Source organism: Tripterygium wilfordii, chromosome 15 (assembly GCF_013401445.1).
Source record: "Tripterygium wilfordii isolate XIE 37 chromosome 15, ASM1340144v1, whole genome shotgun sequence".
NCBI classification, from domain to species: Eukaryota; Viridiplantae; Streptophyta; class Magnoliopsida; order Celastrales; family Celastraceae; genus Tripterygium; species Tripterygium wilfordii.
Window position 1 is genome coordinate 2,687,346 of NC_052246.1, and position 26,577 is coordinate 2,713,922.

The following is a 26,577-nucleotide window of genomic DNA, read 5'->3' on the forward strand; positions in this document are numbered from 1 at the left end:
TTAGGACATTGACTATGGGGATAATGATATTTCCTTATTTTCCTTAATGTAGAAAGTTCGCAAGTTAAATCACCATGCGCGTGCGTCACTAAAAGTGGGTAACAATTCACCCTCTCCCTGAGTAATAGCTTAACGGGCCAAAGGGAAAGCATCCGATCCAAACACTTTCCGTGGCCCATCTGGCCCATTGGGCGACGCCAAGAGCTACTTCAGTCCCTAGCATATGGGATTTGTGCGCGTCCCATGGATCAAACCCACTTTAAATCCTGAATTTTGACTGATCCTTCGTAGTATTTGAGGTCACCCCGACCTTGATTTTCGGCGATCGTGAAAATTCTGGCTAATCAAAGGAGGAAAAAAAAAAAATAACCACCATAGAAATGCTCAAACGCTTGAAATTTGACACCAATGCAGAATCACATATTTACTAGCATTTACAGAGAGCATATATTTGTACTTCCAAACAGCAGTACCTCCGTTTGTCACCAGTCACCACCATTTTTTCTCAGCCCTTTTTGAGAAGGACAAGACCTTCCACACGGGAAAGGGAAACCGCAGACCAAACAGACAAAAGGGCAGCAGAATTTCAATCAGAAAGAGTGGCATGCCACGAAGGCGTTCTCTTGACTTCTTGGGTTCAATGCCATGTTCGAATCAGAGAGCCAAGGCTTCATTTGAACAGAAACCAATCTGCCCTGCCTGATTCCATTTGAGAGAACACCTGGCTTGCAAATCTTAAAGACGCATACAACTGTAGTAACTAGTAATACAGAAAGGAAAAATACCACTAGCAGATACTCATACTCTCTAGTTTCTAAGCAAGATGTAGTTGGAACAAAACTCCCTGTAAGAGCCACCAGTGCTGCTTCACATATAAAGAGAAGACAAAACACACTGAAAACCTTACCAAAAAGGTTCTTTTCTCAACATTTTCCCCTCTTCTGCTGCTTAGCTCTTCATCTATAATTCTTTCTATTTTACTTCTCATTTACACTATGTGAAACATTCTGATAGCTTTTTTCATTACACTAAAAACAGCAGCCAGCAGCAAAATCATCACAATCTTCTTCGAAGCTAACATTCTAAGGTTAATTCTCAGACCATGTTTCCTCATTATACCCACTAGAGTCGCACCTATCATGAGAAACCAAGAACCCAAAGCACATAACACCATCCTCATGGTTTCCATGGATCCACACTCATTGGTGCTAGAGACATCCACATAGGACCATTTGGTGACAACGTCACTGCTCTCCACCTCGTTCAGCCCAAGAATATCATTCAGCCAAATTGACAACCAGACAAGGAACTTGGCAAGCAAAGCAACTTCGTCATCAGAGATGGGGCGCTTCATCCAATCCCCCTTGAATCTACTACCAGTGGGCACATGGTTGCCAAGTTTTCTGGGTTTGAATATTTCATCTCGAGGTCGGTTATGTTGTTTTGGCTTGAGTGGATACGAAACTGGCTTTATAGCATGTTGACCGAATAAGCGGCCTAATTGTTCTTTCAACGAATTGATGCATTGGAGGGCCTGCGAAGGATTATCACTAGAATTTGCTTGTAGCTCAGCTTCCGCACGCAGTACAAACAACTGCCATTAAAAAATCATGATCAGTGACAGGTAGATCATATGAATCCAAATCAACATAAAGCAACATAATAGGAAGTAACTATGCGAATTGAAACTATAACCACCTGAAGAAGCTGTTGTCCACCGTCTTCTCCATTGCTAAAAAGTTGTAGGTCTTTGTTCCAATTCTCATGCAAGAAAGATCCATCAGCATCACTTTCACATAATCCATCCTCCCAGTCCTGCCATCCCCAATGCATAGTATAAGGAAAAAAGATCAATCGGGTGAAACTCTAAGAAAAGGTGATGGAGTAAAACACTAAGGAAATAAAGTATTTAACCCACGTGTTCCCATAATAAGTGAAAGACAATAGTTGCAAAACGCTTCATCAAGAATCAATTTGGGAAACATCAAATACAGAAAAACAACACATATGGAACAAGGAGTATAATTTCTTGTATGAAATTTACAGAGAAGCAGTTAAAAGCATGAAGGCAAATGAGGACGATATATACCTGCAACTGTTCACGGATCACTGGAACAAAGCCATATAAGCTATTAAGAGTCGGCTTTCCAGATGTCATTTTTTTGGAATGAAAGACGGTTTCTACTTCCCTTATAAGATCGACCAGTTCTTCTGATGATGTCAATATGTTTATAATCTGTGGAAAAAAAAGAGTAATGATTAAACAAGTATTATCATGCCAAATTGAACTTAGACACGAAAACAGTGCAGGAGTATTTGAATATAAATCAATACCGCATACCACAGAAACCACAAGTATTATCATGCCTTTGTACTCAATAGCATGCAAGAGGACAAGGTCACCCAAATATTACAGTTACTTTTTCCTCCCATAAAAGCCATAAAACTTTCCATTTTATGAAGCCAAAATTATTCCACTTTACATAAGCTATTTAAATAACTATGGCCATCCAAGAGTCGCATGTCACATGCTTTTGCATCTAAATATGCAGATATAGCTTCTCGAAAAGAAAAAAGGGAAAAAGAAAAAAGAAATGCGCATAGTTGAAAGTCAGACTCGGTGCACCACAGAAACAAGAGTAATAACATATTCATGTTTATAGAAGGTATGTTCCAGGCAATGTGAGTTGATAGAAACAGGTATAATTCAGTGTTGACCCTAAAAGTAAATCCACAAATCAAAGTTAACCTGAGTCTGGACCCTAAAAGTAAATCCAGATCTAAGCAAATTCATACGGTTGATTCGAGAATTTGAAGTAATCATTAGATAGATCTATTTCAGCCAACTTGATAAAGCACCCAATTTCCATCAGTCAATAACTGGAGATATTAAAGGTTGTTAAGCTCTACTAAAGCACTACAGCTCATTCCAAAAAGAAACCTTTTAAAAAAAAGAGACAAGAAAGCGTCCAATAAATTTAACTTTCAGCTAGCATCTAACAACACCTACTAGAAAAGATATCGGTGCATGAAAACTGTTCTTCCAACAAAAACGTACAAAAGAGATAAATCAAAACAAAGGTTAAAAGGCAGTCATTCTATGGTAGTGGAAGTTTCAAACAATAAATAATTGTTGCCACAAGAGAAAATTGCTACGTATGACTGCATAAAAAAGGAAAATCGAATGCAAAAGGCTAGAGAAGGGTACAAGGTGTATATGATAATTAAATTGTTCCATTTAGTTGGGTCACCTGCAACAACTACTCAAGCCTTCACCAACAACAATAATCATAGGTTTCATAAGGAACAAAACCATCAAAAGCATTTCGTAGAATTGAATGACCGCATAGGGTCCAAACTTACTTTTTTCTCATCTAGAAGAAATTAAATCTTGAATCAAGTTATGCACTCAAAAAATATAGTACTCTATAACCCAGAAAGTAAAAGAACCAGTGATCAAAACATTATCATTTGAACTGAAATCCTCATCTGTTAGCAAACCACTAAGCAAAAGAATGTGAAAACCAGTGTACAGAGTACAGACTTCAGAACTGAGTACCAACCTGAACTGAGAAACGAGTATTTAATCGCAATTCATAGTCCATAACAAGTCAAAGAACAAAAAAAAAAGTAACACATTAGTTACATTCAAAAGCTCCAGCACAAAATATTCCAGCCAATAAAAATAGGAAAAATCATGACCAATTTGAGCATGAAGTTTGTTTGTCCTTGATTCATATTCAGAAGCTCGACCTTAAAGTTTGATAACAATTCTAGGACAGACTTTCTCAAACACTTGTATTACCTTCGAAATATACAAGACAGGTTTAAAGTCCTAGAGAGGACGGGGGAATCTTAACCTTTCCCTATAACAAAAATTTGCAGTCCACATGAAAGAGTCAAGACATGGCCCTTACGAAGGTCTTCTCTATGATGTAATAACGAGTTAACGACAGCTTCGTAGCTGCATAAAATACACTGCTATCCTATATAAAACTAACATATCTATAAAATCCTGAACATAAGTTATATTCATTTGGAAAGAACTATATATATTTGGAATGAAAGGCCATGCACCAAACAAATAATTCATCATTCATGATGCAAGCATATCTACCCAAAAGTAGCTTGGGACTTTGAGTTGAGCTGAGTTGATACAATGACACTTTGGATGCAAGGTTAGCTGTTAAAGATCTAGCAAAAAAGTTCACTAAGAACTCACAAAAAAACTAAGAAATTGAAAACTCAAGCGCACCAACAGATACTTAAATATAGTAGATTTGGAATGAACAAGACGCAAACCTTTGATACCATTTGGACCATCACTTCAGGATCAGTGTGAAGAAACTTGTGTGCAAAACCAATAAAATGCATAACCAAGGAACTGTAATACAAATAGTTACACAAAACATAGCCCTTCCATGACGATGAATAGCCATTTTCTTGGGCCTGACTTTCCTCCTTACTCACATTCCTCCCTGATCCATCTACAATAGCATCAAGCTCTGCAAATTCATTGGGCTGAATCATCCAAGGCTGCATATAAGTGGTCCAGACTGAAAAAACCTGAGACACATTCTTGATTGAAGCTCCCAATGGACAAAACAAAAATGTCCTCAATATGTATCTATACAACGGCCTTTGTAACCAAGAATTCCAAGAACTAACTATCTGCAGTGCATTAGCCACTGACCCAACATCTCTCGTGTTATCAGATGAGCTTGAAACCCTCCATCTAGTACAATCAGCAATCTCACAACCGTTAGACACAGCAATAGCAGCACTCATATTCAAGTACTTCACAAACAAGTTCAGCACTTCACCCAGTCCAGAAGTTGGCGGGGTCTCACCCAATACTGATTGCAACTGAAACAAAATGCAAGTGGATTTGCACGCATTCTTTGGCAAGGGTGAAAAATCATTATCCACCAGCCAATAGTTGATTAGTGTATTGATGAAAAATTCCGCTTTCAAGATGATAGAACCATCATATCCGAAATCAAAGTGCAAATGTGAACTACGGTAAGGTTGGAGTGCACTTAAATCATGTACAGGCACAAAAGCATGCAAATAGGCATATAAAAGCCGTGCACACAAATCACACTCCATTTTTTTGTCTGATTCTCGTCGGGTGCTTGAAAAACCTGGAATCGAATGTGTCCATTTCTCTAACCTAAATCTTTTGCTTCTTTTCGTTGATGCTTTATTCAAATTCTCACCAATACCTCTACAAACAGGGTAGTACGCGAACCAGAACATGTAATATTCAAAAACGTTTAGCTGAATTTGACAAAACGAGCCCTTAATTGAGTCAACTTTCACTCTACCTTTGAAAAGAGGACACAAGTCAGATAACAGGCCGCAATCCTTATCGCTGGAAAGCATGTAGCGAGCCCATTCCGGCAACCGTTCGATTGGGAAAACATATCGGACAAGGGACAGGCGATCAACGGCAGAGATTGCATTGAACAAGACGCCGTTAGGAGCAAGAAGATTGAAAACCTTGGCGGCGAGATCGGAATCGTTGTGGTGGAGGACAGTGTCGATCCAGCCCTGCGACTGGGAGTGTTGGGGGCCGCCGGGAGCTGACGTGGCTTCATCGAAGCCGTAGAGCTTGCAGATAAGTGTAGGGAAGGTGAGGGAAAAGAAGTGACGGGACTGATCCGGTGTGTGGGAATGCAGGATCGATTCGATGGAGGCGCAGGTAGAGATGATCTGAGCGGGTGTGGAGGAGGCGGTGATTGCGGCGGCGAGGTCTTGGGATTTGGAGAGGGAATCGACGGTGTACGAGTGCGAGAGCATGGTAAATGAGCGTGAGTGTAGGGGAGAGCTAGGGTTTTGCGTAGAGAGCCAGACTGAGATGGGGAAAGAAAGAGAGTATTTACTATTTTAGTTCGCTTTGAAATATTTAAAGAGAGAGGGCAAATGGCGGGTCTTTAAAAGGCGGTGAGAGCAGGATTTGTGTACGTGGCGACAGATTAGGAGCCTATTCTGGTGACAATGGGGACCACCTGAAATGCATGCTCCCGTGAAGCTAGGTATTCTGGATCATGACCTGATTTTCGTCGGAATGGGCGGGAATGATCTCGAGTGCCACGTCCAAGCTTAAAACTAAACACTCGAAATGGGCCTTAAGGAGGATTTGTTAATCATGTTTTGGGCCCACTTAGTTGCTCCGCGGCTTTCGGGGCTTTGATGTCACTGGACCCAAAAATTTTAGCCTCAACCATCAATAGGTTTAGCCACAAGGCCCATAACATTTATAATACGACCCAAATAAGTCTTCACTCACCGGTATTTGAGCAATTCTTCTTGTTGTTTTAAGTTTTAACAGAGTTTCCCTCTTCCATCATTAAACATCACGCATTAATACAACAACATTATTTGATTCCAAATTAAGAGCAATGCTGATTTGTCTACTCTTAAATTCAAAGATATTTTTCAAGTTTGAATTTGTTCATTTTGAATCTAACTCTTCTATTTCATTTAAATTTATTAAATTTATTTTTTATCCTTTTTTTTAATTCTCTTCCATCACTCCTCAAGTCTCATAGTTTTGAGCGAAAAATACGAAATAAATCAAATTGATTTTTCAACCAAAAATACTACATGAAATATTGGCTCAAATGGTTTAAGGAAAAATAGTGCATTAAAATGTTTGCAAGAGTCAACTTGATCCTCTTTCTTAATGATCCACCTCAGGCGAGTTGCAATAAAAATAGATAAGAGGTACGTGAGAGGTACGTGAGATTGACGTATGAGAATAGAAAGTTGCAATAAAAATGGATAAGAGGTACGTGAGATTGATGTATGATGATAGAAATGACAATATTTCTTGGAGCGAACTCTATATATAGCGCAACAAATCATAGTCGTTTAGCTTCAACTAGCTCTTATATGCTCTTTACTTTTTTGACTTGAAACCTCTCCTTTCCACTTTGAGAAAGGTTGATATATATGCTTTAGCAAATAGAATGTGATGATCATGTTTATATGTTAATGATTAAGGAGACATGTTTATATTCAAGTATTTTATTTTTAACTTTTTCAAAAATATACCATGACCCAACTATTGCGTTTCGAAAGTGACCTCATTTCCCTTTTGAAGCTCTCAATCAAAACCTTCACGCATCTTGTCCATATCAAGAAATTACTTTTCTAAAAGAAGAAACTCAAAATTGAATATGAGATGAGAACCACTAATAACTCATATGACACTTATGTGTGTGATATCTCATAAAAGTCTCGAGTTCAAACCTCTCCATCCCCTTCTCTTATAATTAAAATAAGAAACAAAGAGAGAGACTTCTTCGAGTATGGAAGTCGGGAAAAAAGGGTTCAGAGTTCGAACTCATAATCTCTTCATCAAGACTCAAGAGGCAAGTCTTTAGTACAAGATTCTAGCAATATTGGCCATATCATTAAGGATGAGTACAAATATGTTTTGACAAATTAAGTGGGCTCAAGATCTAAAGCATAAAAATCAAATTATGATAAAGTAGGGAGGACAACCCATGGACAGGTGGTGCATAATGGTGGCAATTATTTGTAATGCAATGATAATAATTTGGAGTTACCAAATAGTCACACGCACGTAATGAAAAAGATAGATAATTATTTCTTAAGCCAACTAACCAAGTCCATGGTCATGACGCGAACCCTTGTAATTAGGAGCTTCATGCATCAAAAGCATACAATATAAAAATCATTAATATTTTAGCTAGAGTCCAACAAAACAATAACAATAATAATAATATTTCAAAAAAAGAAAAAACAATAATAATCATTCCCTTACAAATATTGGGACATGATCTCTTTTCGCTCTTATGCTGTTATGCATCTCCACGTGTTCCATGCAATCAAGCAATATTCTTCTTTTTTCTTTTATATCACAAATGTTTGAGATCGACATACATGATCACGTGAGATCATGGCCCTCACGGGCCTCACATGATTCATATAAAATTGTATGCGCTCATCTCGGTATTTGAGACAGTTGAGACATAAAATATTGAGATCGATATGATTGATGTTGTTAGAAGACAAGGACGAGGGGGAGTTGAACTTGGAACATAACATATAAACAAACCATTCTAGCCATCCAACCAATGGTTCAAGTCTCTATTCCTAGTTTAAGTTAATATAATTGCTTTTCCTCTTCAAAAAAAAATAAATAATTCCCCTGTTTGCAAATAATATATCACCTAGATATTTCAAATAATATATCTAGGTGATTAAGAATGAATGGATTATTCAACTTAAAACATAAATTTGTCTCGCTATATATATTAACACTCATCGATTATTATTTTACATTTAAAAAGGGGCATATATTAATATAAGGGAATTTAGTAATGCTCAAAGAATTTACAAAAATAAAAAAGGCAATAATTCCCTTGTTTGCAAAAAGAAAAGGTAAACCAACTAAAGGACAAAAGTGAAAAAGTTTATGCATACTAGGCACCAGCTAGACACACATCAATTATTTATCCTTCTTTTTAATTGTCATTGTTTTTTAATAAATTTAAAAAATTGTGATTAAATATCCCACATATTAATAAATAAATTTTAAAATCTTTTAATTAATTAATTAATTAACTAAGCCAAAATTTTCAAGAAGATGCCGTCAAGTCATTTCCTCCTCCATCACAATTTGTTCATGTAGTCGTATTAATCCAAAACATATATCAATTGATTATTAATTCGTCCAATTAAGCTAATTTGATAACTTTGTCCTTAGGATCCATTAGTGGTCAATTTCAGAATAAAAAATGAGCTCTCTCTTTTGTTTTATATAAGAAATTAGAAAAGTTGAAGTGGACAGCAATGACTCCCAACATTAAACCAATTACACGCCCAGCCGCCCTGCAGGTGCATGCATATATGGTCCAGAACATTAAAGATATTTTGCTGAGGAAAATTATATATAGCTGTCCAGTACGATTATTATCCTAATCCGATTATGGTCCTTACTAGGGCTGTTATTGGTACGGTTACCGTTACCAAACACGGAATACCGTTACCATACCAATTCTTTCGGTAACTCAAAAAATGTTACCGTTACCGTTACCGGAAAAGTCGGTATACCGATGGTCGGTATACCGATCTATCGGTAATGGTAAGTCGGTAATTGGTAAATTTACCAATTCTTAAACTTATTTAAAAAAGAGAAAGAAAAAAAATGCATCAAGTAGCATTGTGCATAATAGTCATTATATGAAACTACAACACTTTCATCTTGCCTACAATACCAATAATAAAAATGATAGATTAATGAGAAGGATCATTGTGCTACATGTGAATAAGAGAAAATACCTATCAATCGGAGAAAACAAGAAAGGAGAATTCACATAACATTATTCCAACAATCTATAACGGAAAATCTTTCATTTCATTAATTTCTAATATTTTTAGTATCCGAAGTGTTTTAAACTCCATAGCATGAAAGCTCGAAGAAACAAGATAAATAAAGATAAAAGACCATAATGAAAATGGAGAATAAAAGCATGTAATCAATACCAACAAAGCATTTTGTTATGTAGCAAATGCTGCTTTAAAGTTAATGAAATTGCTACGAGTGATATATAAATGATAACCCTAAAAATAATCAATGGTCTAGATTAAATTAGATCAATCTAATGGTCATAATTAAATAAAACTAAAACTAAAAATAATATTAATATATATTTAATATATATGTCGGTAATCGGGAAATTTACCGGTTTTGAACTTTGCTTACCGTTACCGTTACCGAAATCATCAGTAAATTTACCGTACCGAACAATTGGTAACGGTATACCAATCTTCTGCTATTTTCGGTAACCAATTGATCGGTAATGGTATACCAATGGATAATTTACCATACCAGTAACAGCCCTAGTCCTTACTAGCCATTAATTATAGGATAAGAAAGATTGATGACTTTAAAATAATTGTGTCTGTTTGACAAAGCTTATTATAAACTGAGGCTTAGATTTTACCAAACACCTCAAATAAGGTAACTTATAAGCTCGCTTCAAGAAAATAAGTTTCAAGTTGAAGTTTATTTTAAAACTTATATTTGTTTCTTTTTTTTTTCATTTTTTTGTTAAGATAATATTATATATAATATTGTAAGCTTTTTTATCTTATCTTTTAAACTAATTTAAATACATTTTTTCATAACTTAGGGTTAATACCACTTTTACACATCGAAAGATAGTCAGTGTTTCAATTTGCACACCGTTATTTAAAATGTTTCAATTTAATCACCCAAATGATAAAATTATTTCTCGGGCAGATTTTTTCACTTTGGGACAGTTAAACTGCACATATGACAATCAATATTTGGTCAATCAGCGTACCACATGTGTGCAGTTTGACTGCCTCAAAGTAAGAAAATCTACCCGAGAAATAATTTTATTATTGGATGATCAAATTGAAACATTTTAAATAATGATGTACAAATTGAAACATTAATTATCTTTAGATATGTAAAAGTGATATTAACCCCCATAACTTATAAGCTAGTATCAGTTATAAGTTTAGCCACAATTTATTTTACTTTAACTTATTTTTTCGTAACTTACAAATTAATTTATTTTGACAACAAATATATAAGCTCAATCAAACAGATCCATTAGTATGTTTGAGCTGTAAACTTGACTTTTAGGTGGTGCAGCGGCCATTTTAATAAGGTTGGGACAGGTTTGATAAGACATGTTTATGTATTAGTCTCGCTTCAATTGGCTACGAGTGACACAATTGTATATATCGACATAGGACTATAGGAGAGGATAGGACACGATAGAAAAATGGACAGTGAAAAGATAGTGATATCCATTGACTACTACGCTCTACTTAAATTTTCAAAGGTGCTTTGGCTGATGTAGACACATTGTAATTGTCGGTAATCAGTGAACAAATTAATCTAATTAGGTTTAGCGGGGCTAGTTTTTCAATAATTAAGAACCAACTAGCCCGATTAAGCTGTAGGGAAAATACTATATAATAATATTATTGTAATTCAATAAGATAAATAGAAAATTTAAAAAAAAATGAATATATTTAGTGAACAAAATTAATATCACCTCACGTGAATTTGATTAAAACGCAATGTAAGATCAAAATTAGTGTTTAATATTATGTCTTTAAGACAGAATTTGCCCTCCACACGGGTGTTTTGGATCTCTTGAGTATCAATCTCCCAAAATACAATGATACTCATAAATATAAGTAGCCCTCCAATATACTTGTAAGACACACCAATAAAATATCTTGTACTCTTTCGAATATGTAGAATGCACTTGACTCGAATGAAGGAATGAAGGGTTCAAATCGAATCACCACACGATGCATTGATTGCAATAGAATCAAATGTATATATGCTCACGATTAAACATTGATACTTACATAGATGCTGAATCATATACATTGATTCTAACATTTTTATTGTTGTATATACAAATATACATAAAACATATATATATACATTATGTCTTTATCACCATGAAGGGTGGGTGGAGACTAGAGACACCCATGTTACCTAAACAAGGAGCATGTTGGGGTGAGAAAGGGTAACCACGCACCACCCTTGTCGATAACAACATTACCGAATCAAAACCCACACCGACTCGCTTGATATTTTTATCAAAAAATACAGAAAAGAAAGTATAAACAATTTCTAATAGCACTCCCACAAAATAGGCTCCTGGTACTGAAATTCTGCACAATCCGACTCGACTTCTGATAATTTCAATGACTGTGAACCCCGAAAGGCGTTAATTTGATCACTAAAAAGATCCGGTAAGTCGATAAATGCATCGTCATTTTTCGCTGATGGTGATGATGAGCTTAACAATTCTTGTGTGTCATGATCAGAAGAAGTAGTAGAAGCAGGGGAGTGAAGAGCAGTGATCAGGTCGCCTTGATCAGCTTCGGTTTCGGATTCATTATTGCTTATCTTGAAATTCATGGCGGCGGCTTTGGCGGCGGCGGCTTGGATATCTTTCCTGGAAGCGGAAGCCGGACGAGGAAGCTCGGGAGCCAGTTCGGGGAAATTGAGGAAAGCCGAGCGACCTTTGATAGCCAGAGCCGCCACGTCGTGAGCTCGAGCTGCCATTTCAGCGGTAGGAAATGTTCCGAGCCATATTCTTGATATCTTCCTTGGTTCTCTAATCTCAGACACCCATTTCCCCCACTGACGTCTCCGGACTCCCCGATACGTCGGATGCTTCCTACCATTTTCGCCGTCCTCCATTTCCCCCTCTGCTTTTCTCTTCTTCTGATCCTCGGATTCTGCTAAATTGGAAGCACAATGGACTGGAGAGAAATTGATACGAGTATTTTTTTCCATGGCGGGGACTGGGGAGAGTTGAGACAGAGGATGGGGTGAGTGCCCTTATAGTTCACCTTTCATGTATCATAAGTGAAAAGACAAAAGATGTGCAGTAAGGGGTGGGACTGGGTGTGTGGGGCAGACCAGAAAGGACCAAAAGATGTGGAGCTATGGTGTGTTAACAAGTGGTGCAATTTTTTTTGGCTTTGGTATTATCTCTCAATGTGTCTTGTTACTGGGCCCGAGGAGGAGCATTCTAGTGTGAATGAATAATGATTAATGATTTTTTTTATTTCATTTTACATGTGCACTATTATTTGCTATAACGATTTTGGCATCTGATTTACCAGTTATAGTATTTTTTTTTTTGGGTGTCTAGTATTGAAAATTTGTTGATTGTCTAAGCAATTCAGTCGTTGCGAATACGGGTTGGATGTGTAATTGTTCAAGCGATAATGATCGTATGCTCAACCGGTGGCTCACACGTACATTTTGAGGGTTGGACGTGTAATTGTTCAAGCGATAATGATAGTATGTTCAACCGGTGGCTCACACGTACATTTTGAGGGTTGGACGTGTTTGCAGGTTATGTGTTGGACGGCTCATTGACTCAATCAAACTCCTTTGCATTGGTCATATATATATATATATATATAATAGTTTAGGTTCTTCCATACGAGAACTAGTGGGTCGAGCCACATCGGGTAAGGTTACTGTGTATACAATATGGACAAGTTGCATTGCCAATATAATAATATCTAAACCTTGATAATTTGGACAATACGAATATGGTAGAAAAGACAAAAAAATTTGTTAGAGATTGAGATTCCCATTCCAAAAGGATCTTTAAAAACTTTCAAAAGAAAATGAGTAGACTATTTACACCCCACGAGATACTAAGAGCATCCTATTTTTTCGTCAAAAAATTAAATCTTATAGCATCTCGTTTGTCCATACATTTTTCAACCTCAAATCAACTTCTTCAACTCCACCATCTTCATCCTCCAGCCTTCTTCACCTTCTCCGTTCACCTTCGTCTACGAAAACCCACCATTGTAGCTGTTTGAACGGCCGACCTTGGCCTTCTCTGTTCACTCTCTTTCCTCTCCCACGCCAACAACCCCAACTCCTCATCCTTCTTCTCTTTTAGAATAAAATCTCCATCACCATCGATTTCAATGGAGAGTTACAAAAGGCTCCCTTATCAAGATTGTGAGAAAAGGGATCAACCAAGATGCCCTGACTGTTTGAGAGGTGGTTGGAAGAGGAAGATAGAGGTGTTTTTTGCGACAGTGGAAGTGGTGGATAGGTGGGTTATTCTGGGCTTCGTATGTATCTTGTTGTTGAAGTAGATTGTGGTGATGGTGATGTTGTCATGGCAACCATGGTTGAGTAGTTGCAGATTTAGGATTTGAGATTGGGGTACGGTAGTGGTTTTTTGAAAAAACTAAAAATATGATGTATTACGGAATGCTATATTTTTAACTAGGGTGCAATAAAAATGAGGTGTACTTAGTTATTTTTGGAATGCAAATAATGTTAATCAAAGAAAACACAAAATTTAAAGATTCTTCTAAATCTTAAAATAAATCAGAAGAAGGACCTTGCTCTTTATTAAGATGATTACACAAACAAATATATGGCTTCTAACCAAGACCTTGCACCTGCACCTGCACATGCTAGTCTATCATATAAACAGCTCCCTGTAGAGAGCTCTCACAAGTACTGACCTAAGTTGTATTACTAATCTCAGCAGAAGCAGCCTTTCAAACTGCATGGATTGGGCTGCTGCTGCTCGAATTTATGTCTGAAGTATTTGAGGCCGGATTTGCATGGAAAGCTGACTGCCTAGAGGACCCTTCATCCAGTTTTAGTGATAAAGAGGATGGTCGAGCATTACCGATAGATTCACCTAGACTAAGTTTCGACATGCCAACCAGCTCATCAACATTGATTGGGCTCTTTGAGTGAACTGCTGTTGGCTTCAGCACCTCATGTGTCTCCTCCTTAGGAGGAGCCTCAGCACTGAAACCTGGCCACAATGGAACCGAATATGGGAAGAATGGGTAGAAATAAGCAGGATATATCACAGGGTAAGTAGGTTGTGAGCCTTCTGGTTTTGGAATAGCAGGTTCCTGATCATTGTCATTGGAATTGGTAGAATGCATTGACTCACAATCGTCATCCAAGGGAGGAGCAGGAGCAGCAGCAGCAACTGGAGGCAAAGGGTTTTCATTTTGTCCTTCAGCCAGGGGATGGTTGACAGAGTAAAATTCCTCAGACACCATCGGAGTGTCGACTGACTGCAAAATTGCGATGGAAAGAGAGGATAAGGATCAGTACCTGACTGTGGAATACCAACAATGGATAAAAAACACTCCACAACATAGTTGTAGATCTTAAAGTGAGGCAAGAAATTGCTCAAATTGACAGTAAATGACGATTAGGGTGAACCAGATATTAATAAATAGAGAAAAGCCATGGAGAAATAGGCATGTCTACACTGCATGAACTTCAGTGCCAGTAATTCATTTCAATTAATTGGGAAACCGAAAATTTCTCCCATTGGAAAGGAGAAAAGCTTATGCGGCGTACCAAATGCATGAGATGCAGCAAGAGAGAGAGAGAGGAGTGCACTCATGTATGGCATATCCATACAAGTACAGAATGCAAGAAGGGTCTGGGTGCTTACTTCATCTGCCACAATATCAAACAGGCTAGAACGTCTTTTCCTCCTAGACACATTAGTTTGCCTGATGAAATATTTCTGAGCATGGCTGGCCACTTGAGTAGGTGTCCTTGACATGACATAATTGCGAGCAATTCCACGCCAATCGCCTTTCCCAAGATTCTGGAGCCCAAGTAGAAACATCCTATGCTCCTCTTCCGTCCATGGAACACCTGCACAACATTTTAGAGCCCACAAAGCAACAGAATTGCAAGCAACGGAGAATTAGAGCTTAGCAATCATTAAATCGACCAACTCCTAATTACAAATAAACCTCAATTTCAACACCAAGTCAGCGATGACATTGCAACATTGTCTATCAGCTATCTTTCTCATGTACATAATCCTGTTTATGTTCTCTTTTTTTTCTTTTTCTTTTTTCACTTCCTACAGGATGACAATATACCATGAGAACAAATTATTCTGCATAATTTGAGGACTGCTTGAGGTGCCATAACTTTTCACAGGCCATAATGAAAGGTGCTTTGAGGACTGCTTTCAGACCTTGGAAACTCTTACATTCCATAAGAGCCTGTGCTGATAATATTTGTCTACCAGCTATGTTCATTTGTTTTCAGAGCCAAACAAACATTAAACATCTTTTTCTCAATCTCATATCAACTCAGCCACAAAAAACAACAGTTATTAGACCAAAATAAGCAATTAACAACAGCAACCAACTATAATTCCTATATACAACTAGATACCTGAAACAGCCCCTCAGTGAACTAGCAAAGCTTTTTTCTTAATGCTATAAGGAGCTGTTATTAAGGCACCAAGTACGAAAACAATATTAAAGTTGTTATTAGGGCTCGAACTACCAAAGGAGTAGCAACCCATAGGGAACACACAGGCTTCCTTACCCATATTGAAGCAGCCATTATTGCTCAAAAAAACTGAGAAGGCCAAATTTCCAACACGTATTTCAACGTAAATCATGTATATTCAGATGCGACAATACACCAAATCAATGATCATCGAAACAATCAAACAACTTTCAAATTCAAACGAAACACCACAAACGACAATACACCAGAAACAAATCACCGAACCTTTTTTCCTTTCACGGCTCGTTGAAGACCCGGGAACGAAATCCTCAGACGTATATCCAGCGGCGGCAGAGCCGTGATCAGGGGTCTCGCTAGGAGAATTGGATCCATTAGCGAGCGAATTTGTTGACCCGGTATAGTGGCTGAGATTGCCCATGCTAGCACTCTTCCGAATCGACTTGTCGGTGAGCCGGACCCCGAAGAGCTTGACCCCGCGGTTCGGGCATGTCCGCGAGTTGTGCCCGTTGTGGCTGCAATGCGAACACCGCCGCGTCATATCAACCGAATAGAAGAATATTCGGATTCTCCTCGTCAGATACAGTTAAAGTTTCGAACTTTATCCGACCCGGATCAAGTGACCCGAAAGTGTCTCCGCTGGTCTCTGCTCCTCAGTTTCTTCAGATGTACAAGAGAGAGCGAGAAGAGGAGAGCGATCAAATAGATATCAAACGTTATAAAGACCCAAAATTACGTTTTATGGATAATAATAATTTATTAGTTGTTTTTGTGTGTAATATAAGCAAATATTAGTTACGATTTCTAGCCGTTGATCTGATCGAGATCATCGTGATCTTGTCATAATTTATCCACCACCGTCAAATGCGAGGTGGGGGGCCTACCCTCTAAAAGGATTAGTATTTTTATTTAAAGATGCCTTATCTTCTATTTCTATCAATGGACAAGATTTTTATATTTTTGAACCAGCAAAAAAAAAAGAAGAAGAACTTTTTAAGTAATTAACAATGTCAATACAAGGTAAGTAATTGAAAAGATTCTAGATTATGCTTAATTTACTAAATAATATTATAGAAATGGAAATATTATTATAAGCATATCCGATTACAAATTTAGTCATGATATTTGAATTTATATTTCAAATTTTGTCATCATATAATTTACCAATAAAGTACCATCAAATAATTTTATAAAACCATCATCTATATTCTTTTTATGCAAAAAAAAAATAAAAATAAGAGAGGCAAAAGGCATGGTATATAAATCAGTAGGACACGTGTAGGGTTGAGAGTTGTCTTTACAAACATAACATAATCTTGGTCTAAATCCAAATGTATTACAGGGGTACTTCACCTCACGTGGACACATCCGCATTTTTTGTATATAAATTGCTTACAAGATACCTTATCGTACTAATAATAAGGAAGCTTACAAAACCTTATCTAATGCCACACACATTTTATCTCTGCCCCCAAACTTTTTAATCCATCAATTACTATGCGGTCCTTTTTGAGACATTCGACAGTAGGGACCACGTTATCATCCCAAACACTTGGTACGGCCAGCATCGTTTGAGACATTAAATTGGATGGTCCTGATTCATCTGAAAGCAACCATTGCTTAGTGAAATGTTCCTCCTAAAATGTCCTAAACCCATAAAAAGTTTTGGGGGGGGGTTGACAAGTCAACAGGTGTCTTCCTCGACTTGCGTCTCTGGCCCCCCTTGCTTTACCAACTTCGTATTTTCTTTCGTCTTTCGTCTCTTTTTTTTGACCTTCTCACGAGTCTACACGTTGATTTTTTGTTGGCCGCAAGTCATACCCCCAAACTCCATTTTTTTATTAAAAGAAATCGATTTGGTCGGTTAATTTACTTACTCAAATGTCTTGAAGAACTACGCATTAGAAGTTTAAGCTTGTTTGGCGGGTCCATGGTCTCTACCGGGGCTGTGAAGAAATTTAGCATGCACGTATCAGCCAACAGATTGGCCAAATGGGCCACTCCAGGCTGTTAAATAATAATTCATATTAAAAGTATTACTTGATACCTAAAAGCTCTAGAAAATGAGAAGTTGTGAAAGAGGAGAGTATAATGCACCAATCGAGCTGAGCCCTTTCAAGTCTAGAAGCCAGAGAGCTATAACAAACGGCCATAAATCATCTATCGACTATGCAATAAATTAGAACATTATGAACTTGATGAAACATGCTCAGATTCCGGCATTACTTCATACAATACAAAAATGTGGTCAGTTCTTCATGAATTGATATATCCAACTTTGAATCTGCATTTGATCAATGTGAAATGTGATGGCAGGAATAGTTAACAGGCCAAAAGCTTAGTTGCGACTTGCATGCACAAAACTATAATTGAAAATAAGGTATGCTTATACGATTGGCAACTTTAGAAGCGCATCCATCACACCCTATAAGTTAATGACTCTCTCACTTACACATTGAAGTTTCCCTCCTTACTGTCATTAGTTACTTGTGGGTTGTGTGAACCTTCTTCTTGTAAAAAAAATGGATAACTGCAAAAATTTCGAAGTAAAAAAATGGATAACTGCAAGCCTTACCTTCGAGTGAACCTTCTTCTTGTTCTGCTTCTTGGAGTTGTACGAGAACCTACTCCAATAGCTCTCTCAAGACTCTGCGCCACCTCCTCATCACTGGTTTCATCAGATCTCCATCTTGGACCACCGTTTGCATTCCTATCCTCGCCGACAGATCCCTTCTCGCCATTGCTAATTTCAAGAAAATAACCACAACCATTGAGAATTTTTGGTTTTTGACCAAAAAAAAGAGAGAAACTACCAATTTGTTCAACTTTATTATAACCGAGGAAGCATATGAGAAAATGAAATAGAACAATGAAGAGGAGAAGAAAACGACATGTTCCCACCTCCATGAAATATCTGTTGCCTCATCTGCTGGGACCACATTCCAGCGTCTATCATCTTTATCTAATTGTACCCTTTTAGAATATGCATTTGGGTGTACGGATCTTGCAGAATCTTTTAGAAGGCCATTATTGCTGCTTGGTGTAGACGCGGGATTCGCCACAACTCTTCGGGAATAGGGAGTACTGATACTTTGGAATTTGCTTTGAGACCCAGATTCTTCAATTGATGGTGAAAGTTTATCGGATTGCATGTCAAGAAGTTTGCTACTCTGAAGAACTCTTGATATCCACGAAGGGTATGACATTTGAAGGACCAAACCGTAGAAAACCAGGGGTCGACATTTCATCGTTTTTGAAATTATAGCTAATGCCAACTTCATTCTCCAGACCTCTTTCTGCATTAGCAAATAATCTTTCATGAAGAATTGAAGGAGAACCAGAGCTGCGGAGGGCATTTGGGTTGTTGACAGGCAAATGTTGTCTTACTGGATTAGCAAAAGATGATGGTTTCAATGAAGTGGTATGGTCCCCTCGTAGAATAAGAGAAGAATGGGTTGATGATGGAATCAATGGACTGCTTGCTTTTGGTTCTCGAGGCTCAGAAAGAGCAGATGTTACAGGTATTTGACCAAAATCAACATCGACCCAGGGTGACCTGCCAGTCTTCACTTGTTGCGCAGGACTTCTGGCAACAACCTTATGCATTTATCCTGTTGAAAAGCATCCAATTAATTTAGCAAGAGATTGTTTAGATACATTTCCTTTCCTAAATAGAACTACATAGAAGCATGCAGGCATACACTAGTAAGGGGAAAAAAAAACTTCCATCAACCATGAAATCAAACACTCTTACAAGAAATAGATTAGGTATTAAACATCCTCCAAACAGGCCCTAACCCCCAAGTACTTTGCTTGTGAGAGTTAGCTCAAGGCCATGGATACTGGGTGTTTGGGAAAGAGGTGTGTGTTTTTGCTAAGCCAATTGAACATAGTTCTAAACATTTGAAATTCAACATCCTATAAGCTTCAACAATGAGCTTAGGGTCGAAGCATATCAAAATTCTAATCTTTGGAGTTTGGATCTCCTTGTCCTTAAAGCTCATGGCTTGCACAAGAAACTCATATGGATCCAATGATATTATTTAGTTCTTTTTTGGTAAAATAACTAGTAAAGGTGGTAACCAAGCTGAGAGCACTTACAACTAACCCTGCTCTCCAGTGGCTAACTGATCTCATTCCGGAAACTATCTCAGTGTCTGAATTCCTTGAGATGATGAAGTCCTGCTCCACACTTTGAAGTTTATGATCAACTTGGCATGCCTGAGCATATCTGTATCGCTGAAATGATGAACAAAGGCAACTTTGCAATTTGTCAATAAATCCAGATTTCATCCCTTTTTTTTCTTCTACTTTGCCAACTTATTTTAAAAAAAAAAGAAAACAAGAAGCTCATGGAAGTATATTAAATTATTCTCGGATCACGAGAAGTGGAAGGATTAGGATAATAGAGTTTTTTTCTTTAACGCAAAGAAAAACAAATTTTGAAATCAGGCTCAGAGAGAGCATAGTATACAACAACCACCTCACCAAGCTGCCTTATAGACACTGATTTGAATCTCCCCATCCCCCAAAAAATGGACAGAGGGGGGGGGGGGGGGTAGGGGTGCAAAAAAAAGAAAAAGGTTGAATCGTTGAAGAATTAAAACAAAGAAGTTTCTAATAACAAATCATACCATTCACAAGAGTATAAGATCTCTTGGAGTTATCCCATTACAATGGTATGAAACACAAGATATACTAATGGTACAGGCCTCTTAAAATCAGATGGTGAGTTCAAAACAGCAGACAAGATTCAAGATCATGTCTTAGATAATACACATCTGTAGATAAATTCCAGAAAAAGAAAGCAAAAGGGCAGTCTTCCACTAGATCCATTAACTTTGATGATGATTCTGAAGAATTATAAGGCACAACCATCACCAACAATAGAACTAGAACAATGATTCAATTGTTTACTCAATTATCTGCCTACATAACAGTTGAATCTCCACGAGGAGATGAGGCTATAGAATGGTAGGAGTTGGTAGTTACCTGGAGATAATACACAACAAGGAGACTTCCTGTCGTAGTTGAAGGATCATCAATAGCATGATTCAACAAACATTCATGAAGATATTTCTCCTCTTCAGAGTTCCAAGGCATTTCTATGATTCGATCAACCAAATTCCTTCGGATACAGAGGCAACAGATTTCAGCCACCAATATGTTCATCCACTCTAACCAGCTCCTGCTACCATCTTTTAATTCATTGGAGGGGTCGCCAGATGATGCATACTTCAGCTTCATATCTCTAACTTCGGTGCAAAGCATTCTCTGATGCATAAAAGCTTCAGTTAAAAGGCCACATTCCACCCTCAACCGAACACCAGTGACAGCCTCATCCAGAGTAACCAGCTGTGATCCACCATCACGCCCTGACCACCGCAAGACCATGAGAGCAGTCTCAGGCATTTGGCGCTCTAACAGAACTTGTGCAATCTTAGGGTGAGTAGTAGCTGAGCCACATATCTCCAGAAGAATGTCACAAGCTTCCTAAGTAACAGATTTATGACTCAACCCATTATGCACATAAAATCATCAAGAAGCATATTACTGAAAATTTTAAATATTTCAACACTTTTACCAACAATATCATTATTCAGCCAACATTTTCCGAACTAGCAACCTAGCCTCCATTCCTCCCTCAAAATAGTAAAAATTACTCAATTCAAATAATTTGAACTTCACAAATTGTAATTTATTCTAGTAAAATTTTGGTCAGTTCTATTAAAACTAGTCATTTTACTTCAACAAAATTTAAACAAAAAAATCTAGTTTTTGGTTAAAGCAAAAGAAGATACTGATTACGAATCAGGATTTTTCTTTGGCAGAAAAAAGAGAGAATTGGGATAAACAGCACGAGGGGGTGTGAAATCAGGATGTCAAAATATACCAAACATATGAAAAGCTTCGAGCTAGAGAACATGACACTCTTAAACACGAGTTAGAAAGTGAAACAAGACTAAATTCATCCTTCCTTTTTTCCTTAATTATGAATAGATATTTCATACTTCTGCTAATGCTGCTTATGGTAAAAGCCATTTTCTATGTTATAATTTCAAATAACAAAGCCACAAGGATCCATTATAATAAAGCAAGAAACTCCTTCCTATACAAGTAAAAACATTGAACCCTTGCTGTCGGCAAGCAAAGATGTTGATTTGATAGCCATCCAGAATGCCAAAACCTGATTACAGATAAACCAACAATGACTTTGGGAGTTACATACCACCTAAATAATGAATTTCAATCTTCATACAAACTAATCAGAATTATCATTCCTCAAAACTGGTAGAATAGTCTGGATGAAGCTTTATCAGAACTATAGTTAAATCTAATGCATCAACAAAAACCAATGTGCAAAATGGATTCAAACCCCAACGCCTCTTAAATCTCACCCAGAAGTTACCTGCAGAGCTTTATCTGTGTGGTCATCCAGTAGATAAAATGTAAAAGATTCGAGTAAGGAATGCCTAGAAACACCAAATGTGGTGGCAAAGTCATCAACAATGTCTCTCCATCCTTCATCTGGCAATGTATAATGTCGATCGAAGAGGTAATAGAGAAACTGTAGAGAAATTTAAGGAAATCAAACGAAGATCCAACAAAACTAAGAATCCAAAATGGAAATGAAAAGGATAAAATTCATAAAAGGATACAATTGCTTGCTTTGCGACCACCAAATCAGAACTCCCATGTAGAAAAAGCATGTCAACAGCACCTCTAAGATTTTCAAAAGGATAGCATCCTGACAATCCCTCTATTTTAGACCTCAAAAATAAAGAGTCCCCATCTTTCTGCAGGGATGCAAGACCTGGTACCTCTCCCATTTCCTGCACATGACCCTGGTCTATCTCAAGATTCACCAGAGCATCTTCAATGAACAGGGAACCTTCCCTTCTATTAGACTCTTCATCATGATTTACTGCATCATACCATGAACGCTTTATGGCAGCTGATTTCCTCTCACGGACAAGAGATTCCCATGATTCAAAGTTAGTATAATGAGACCTCGCATTCTCCAAAAAATGATGTCTTATACACCACATCATAATCTCGATATGCTGAAGGTCAAGAATCAGCAAGAAGAAAATATGATTATGGTCCATATGAATATATAGGGCCCATAGAAAACCTAGCAGAGTTAAGTATAACATAACTTTATTTATTACTCTCATGATAAATAATGATCAATTGCTGAAATAAGGATTGATGTTACGCCAGTACGATTTTTTTTGAAAAATCCATGTGTTATACTACAAGTATAGAACCTGATTGCTTTAAATTTATCTTATATAAAGGGTTTACGTGATTGTTCAAAAATGGAAAAGATTCAAACCTGCTTTGTCTTTAATATGCTCTCATGGAGATGCTGCAAATCATCAAGCTTCGCTGAAAGAGAATTTTTGAAAGAAGCCCCAAGGACTTCAAGTATGTTGGATATCCCAGCCAAACGAACAGAAAATATAAGTGAACTCAATCTAGAATTCATTTCCTCTACTTCAAGGTTATCTAATGGAGAATGGTTAAGTAAATGCACATTAAATTATGTTTAAACTAAGGAAAAAAAATAAAGCAAAAAAATGCAGGAAGAAAAAGTACAAATAGGCTTCCTAAACAAAACGATTCAAAAGTTTCAAGGATACATATTTGTTGGAGCTCCTTTATGATGTTTCTGAATGTCAGCTTGCACCAATCCTTGACAACCACTTCATCCAGCAAGAACGCAATGACAGGATCACTAGAGACGGCATTTTCATCCATGCAAACATCTGTAACATCTGTTTTCTCCCGTTAAAGATAACTTTAACATCCGATATTTATAAATGAAAAAAAAAAGACTATTATTGCCTCCTAGTGCTAGCCAATCAGTTCACTTCAATAATTCATCACGGGAAATGTATGCAAAAAAAAAGAAAAGGATACAGTGGCAAATCAAAGAAGCCAACCCATTCTCTAAAGCAACATCAAAAATTGAATAGAGACGTTCAACATCAGCATTTAATTCATTCTCCCCATCCCCTTGCTCTTGGAACCTCTCCTCAAATTGCCTAGAAATGAGTCCAGCCTGTATGCACTCATAGTAAAGTCGGAGTCGAAGCTGATCACCAGTCTTTGGTATTGGGATTCTACAAATTGGGCAAACATCAAACCGCTGACTGCACTCCGCACACAAAGAGGCATGCCCACATGAGTTCAACACATGCTTTACATCACGCCCACAGCTTCTCAAATCCCTAGCCGCCCTACAGCGCTCAACTTTTGCTTCCTTGCAGAGGTCAATCAAATCAATAGATGCCAAGTGTTCCAGTGCATCCTACAATTCGAATTAGCAGCAGTTTGAAAGAGTATCAACTTATGCTCAATCCACCCACAATAACATTACTTGGCAAGCAATTTCAAGAACGTTCATTGCAGTTATATTTTATTCTTCAAATTCTCTATATATACATTCAAATTATTCTAACACCAGCGTAACACTAACTTTAGCCCAAAAACAACTAGTTCTGTGTTTGGAAATAAATACTGGTACTAAAACCCTAGAAGCAGCAACTAGGGTCTTAGATCGCGGTGTTACTGTGAGCAAAAAGGTCGCGCACCTGTACGGAGGGGTTACTGTAGTCGGCGGCGGCGACAAAGATCTAGGATAGGCCCCTGAATCGGCGGAGCTCCGGGGAGACATCGGACCGTTCATTCCCTTTCGCTCCATCTCTCGCAAGAAGCTTTTGAAGAAATAGCAAATAATGCAACTTCAAATTAAACCAAGATGTGAGTGAATGCGTAACATGAAAGCAAGAGATGGAGCGAGATAATTCAATTTGAAAATTTGGGAATTCCGTTTACAAATCGTGAGGGGCTGAGGACATATGCGAGCGTTCGGTTCCGGAGAATAGTTGGTCCGAGCTTTAAACTTTATGTAGTAATTGGGCCTCCAACTATCTATACACTTGCCCAAATTACCTGAACTTGAGAGCATCCATGAGATTTTCCTGAGAAGCCCGATGAAGGCCCAACAACAAACTTAGAGAAAATCAACTGGCTTATAGTCTTATACAATAGTTAATGCAACTTTCGCATATTTGTTGACCCTAACCCAGAGATGATAATGGGCCCCATAGGGGGAAAAAAAAAAGTCTGCTTCATTTGAATGGATCCAGTATGCAGAGTGTCCAATTCATCTCGACTTTCAATTTCCGGATCATGGGTCTCTCACGCTGTGTCAAGCTCGGTGCCTCCCTGTACCTTGTGTAAGAATTGGACTGGGCTGTTGTACTGGGCCTGTAAGTTGGGCTTTTGTATGACCAGCTTTGAGACCGACTTGAAAAAAGTGAGCCTTTGATAGCCAAGCCCAATTGATAATTTTCGGGCTTTTTCATAGGAATTTGTGCAGTACGGTTGTCGGTTGGGATCCCCGTTGGGCTGGGGGGGGTTCTAAAAGTCTGTTTTTTCTCCTGGTTCGAAACCCAACAGCCCAATTTGACAAGGTTGGTTAGTGTCCTTTCTCACAAAAGTAATACCTTTTTTGGCAAAAAGATTGACTTTTCCATTGACACAATTTGGCATACATACTTGCATGCATGAACCTTCATGTGTATTATGGTGTTCTTTCCTTTTCTAAACTTTCTGAAGACTGAACATCTTTCATCTTTGTAGGGTAAAGGTCTTGTAATGCACGTGCACATGTTTCTTCTCTGAAGCTTAGTCATTCACTTGCTACTCATGGCTTGTGTTTAAATCAATCGCCTTTTAGCAATAATAATCAAACTCTATCTCCTAATAAAATAATTAATGCAAGTAGACACGTTCATACCCAAATGGAATTTATTCTTCCAAGTTCATAGGTGACATTCAACTAATTGTTTAATCACACTTGGCCACTCATGTGTTCCATCAAACCCATTACTTAGCTGCCCTAATCTAATCATCATAACCAGTATTCAAATTAATTCATCATTAGATGTGGGTCTTCCTCAGATTATATATATATATTTATACAGACAAGTGGGCTCTAATGTAGTTAAAAAGTGGGATCATCGTATCAAATTGTAATGACAAATATTAGGTAATGTGTGTAAACTAGTAATTAACAATTATAAATGATTAATCTGTCATGTGCACATTCCCAAAATGTTCTATCAAAATCCCACCGACCAAACATGCTCCATAAGCAAAATCGTCCAAGTTGTACATTCCTTCTTGAATTTCCGATTATACCCTTCTGCCCCACGTGTACTCAGCAATCAAACTTTGGGTATAATTGCCAACAAAACTATGATCAAGATTCTCAAATCAACACAATTGACATACAACTAGACCGTACAGGTAATACACGTGCGACCCAACGAACTAATATACTTAGTTGCGTTTGATTAACCGAAATACAGATTTTTTATAAAGCATGGGATTTGCAAAACCAGTTAATCACATGGTGACCAGCTCAGCAGGTCACATGGCATGATCATGTGGGGGCCCAAGCGATGCGTCAAACGAATATCTATGCAAAGCAGAGCTGGCTTTTACAGGTCGTCTACACATGTGCACGTGTGGGGGGAATCACATGATCAACGGGTGACAGTTTCCTTTAAATTCATCATCGGACGGCTAGGAAGCTGTCCGTAGGAAGAAGGTGAGACGGAAGTGTTGGAATGAGAAATATACTAGTTCAAATGATGGGGATGAGTGTAGTAATCAAAAGAATGAATGATGAGGCAAATAATTTCTTTTGGTGAAGGAAAATAAGAGACTTT

General features: G+C 37.7%; 3 protein-coding genes and 1 pseudogene across 3 annotated transcripts; all 4 read right to left on the reverse strand.

The window, feature by feature from the left end:
• Positions 1-413: 413 nt before the first annotated feature.
• LOC120015886 lies at positions 414-5,905 on the reverse strand. The gene is made up of 4 exons (XM_038868377.1): positions 4,303-5,905; positions 2,090-2,236; positions 1,699-1,815; positions 414-1,594 (listed from the first exon to the last, which is right to left on the reverse strand). Exons 1-4 carry the CDS (start codon positions 5,800-5,802, stop codon positions 989-991), a joined length of 2,370 nt encoding a protein of 789 aa, XP_038724305.1. The 5' UTR covers positions 5,803-5,905; the 3' UTR covers positions 414-988.
• A 5,501-nt stretch (positions 5,906-11,406) lies between these two features.
• Positions 11,407-12,424, reverse strand: LOC120015888 (ethylene-responsive transcription factor ERF039-like). The gene has a single exon (XM_038868380.1). The coding sequence runs from the start codon at positions 12,332-12,334 to the stop codon at positions 11,663-11,665; it is 672 nt and encodes a 223-aa protein (XP_038724308.1). The 5' UTR covers positions 12,335-12,424; the 3' UTR covers positions 11,407-11,662.
• A 1,383-nt stretch (positions 12,425-13,807) lies between these two features.
• Positions 13,808-16,530, reverse strand: LOC120015887 (transcription factor MYBS3). Its single transcript, XM_038868378.1, has 3 exons — positions 16,097-16,530; positions 15,009-15,217; positions 13,808-14,619 (listed from the first exon to the last, which is right to left on the reverse strand). Exons 1-3 carry the CDS (start codon positions 16,368-16,370, stop codon positions 14,083-14,085), a joined length of 1,020 nt encoding a protein of 339 aa, XP_038724306.1. The 5' UTR covers positions 16,371-16,530; the 3' UTR covers positions 13,808-14,082.
• A 1,614-nt stretch (positions 16,531-18,144) lies between these two features.
• Positions 18,145-24,702, reverse strand: LOC120015885 (annotated as a pseudogene).
• Between the last annotated feature and the right edge of the window lie 1,875 nt (positions 24,703-26,577).

Bases quoted from the DNA above. Each gene is read 5' to 3' on its own strand.
- LOC120015886 (XM_038868377.1), bottom strand. From the start codon at position 5,802: ATGCTCTCGCACTCGTACACCGTCGATTCCCTCTCCAAATCCCAAGAC. The intron at 1,816-2,089 runs GTATATATCGTC...TGGGGATGGCAG, and splicing joins TGATCCGTGAACAGTTGCAG to GACTGGGAGGATGGATTATG. The intron at 1,595-1,698 runs GTGGTTATAGTT...TTTTAATGGCAG, and splicing joins GTGGACAACAGCTTCTTCAG to TTGTTTGTACTGCGTGCGGA.
- LOC120015888 (XM_038868380.1), bottom strand. From the start codon at position 12,334: ATGGAAAAAAATACTCGTATCAATTTCTCTCCAGTCCATTGTGCTTCC.
- LOC120015887 (XM_038868378.1), bottom strand. From the start codon at position 16,370: ATGACGCGGCGGTGTTCGCATTGCAGCCACAACGGGCACAACTCGCGG. The intron at 15,218-16,096 runs GTTCGGTGATTT...AATGTTGTGCAG, and splicing joins GAGCCGTGAAAGGAAAAAAG to GTGTTCCATGGACGGAAGAG. The intron at 14,620-15,008 runs GTAAGCACCCAG...GCAATTTTGCAG, and splicing joins TTGATATTGTGGCAGATGAA to TCAGTCGACACTCCGATGGT.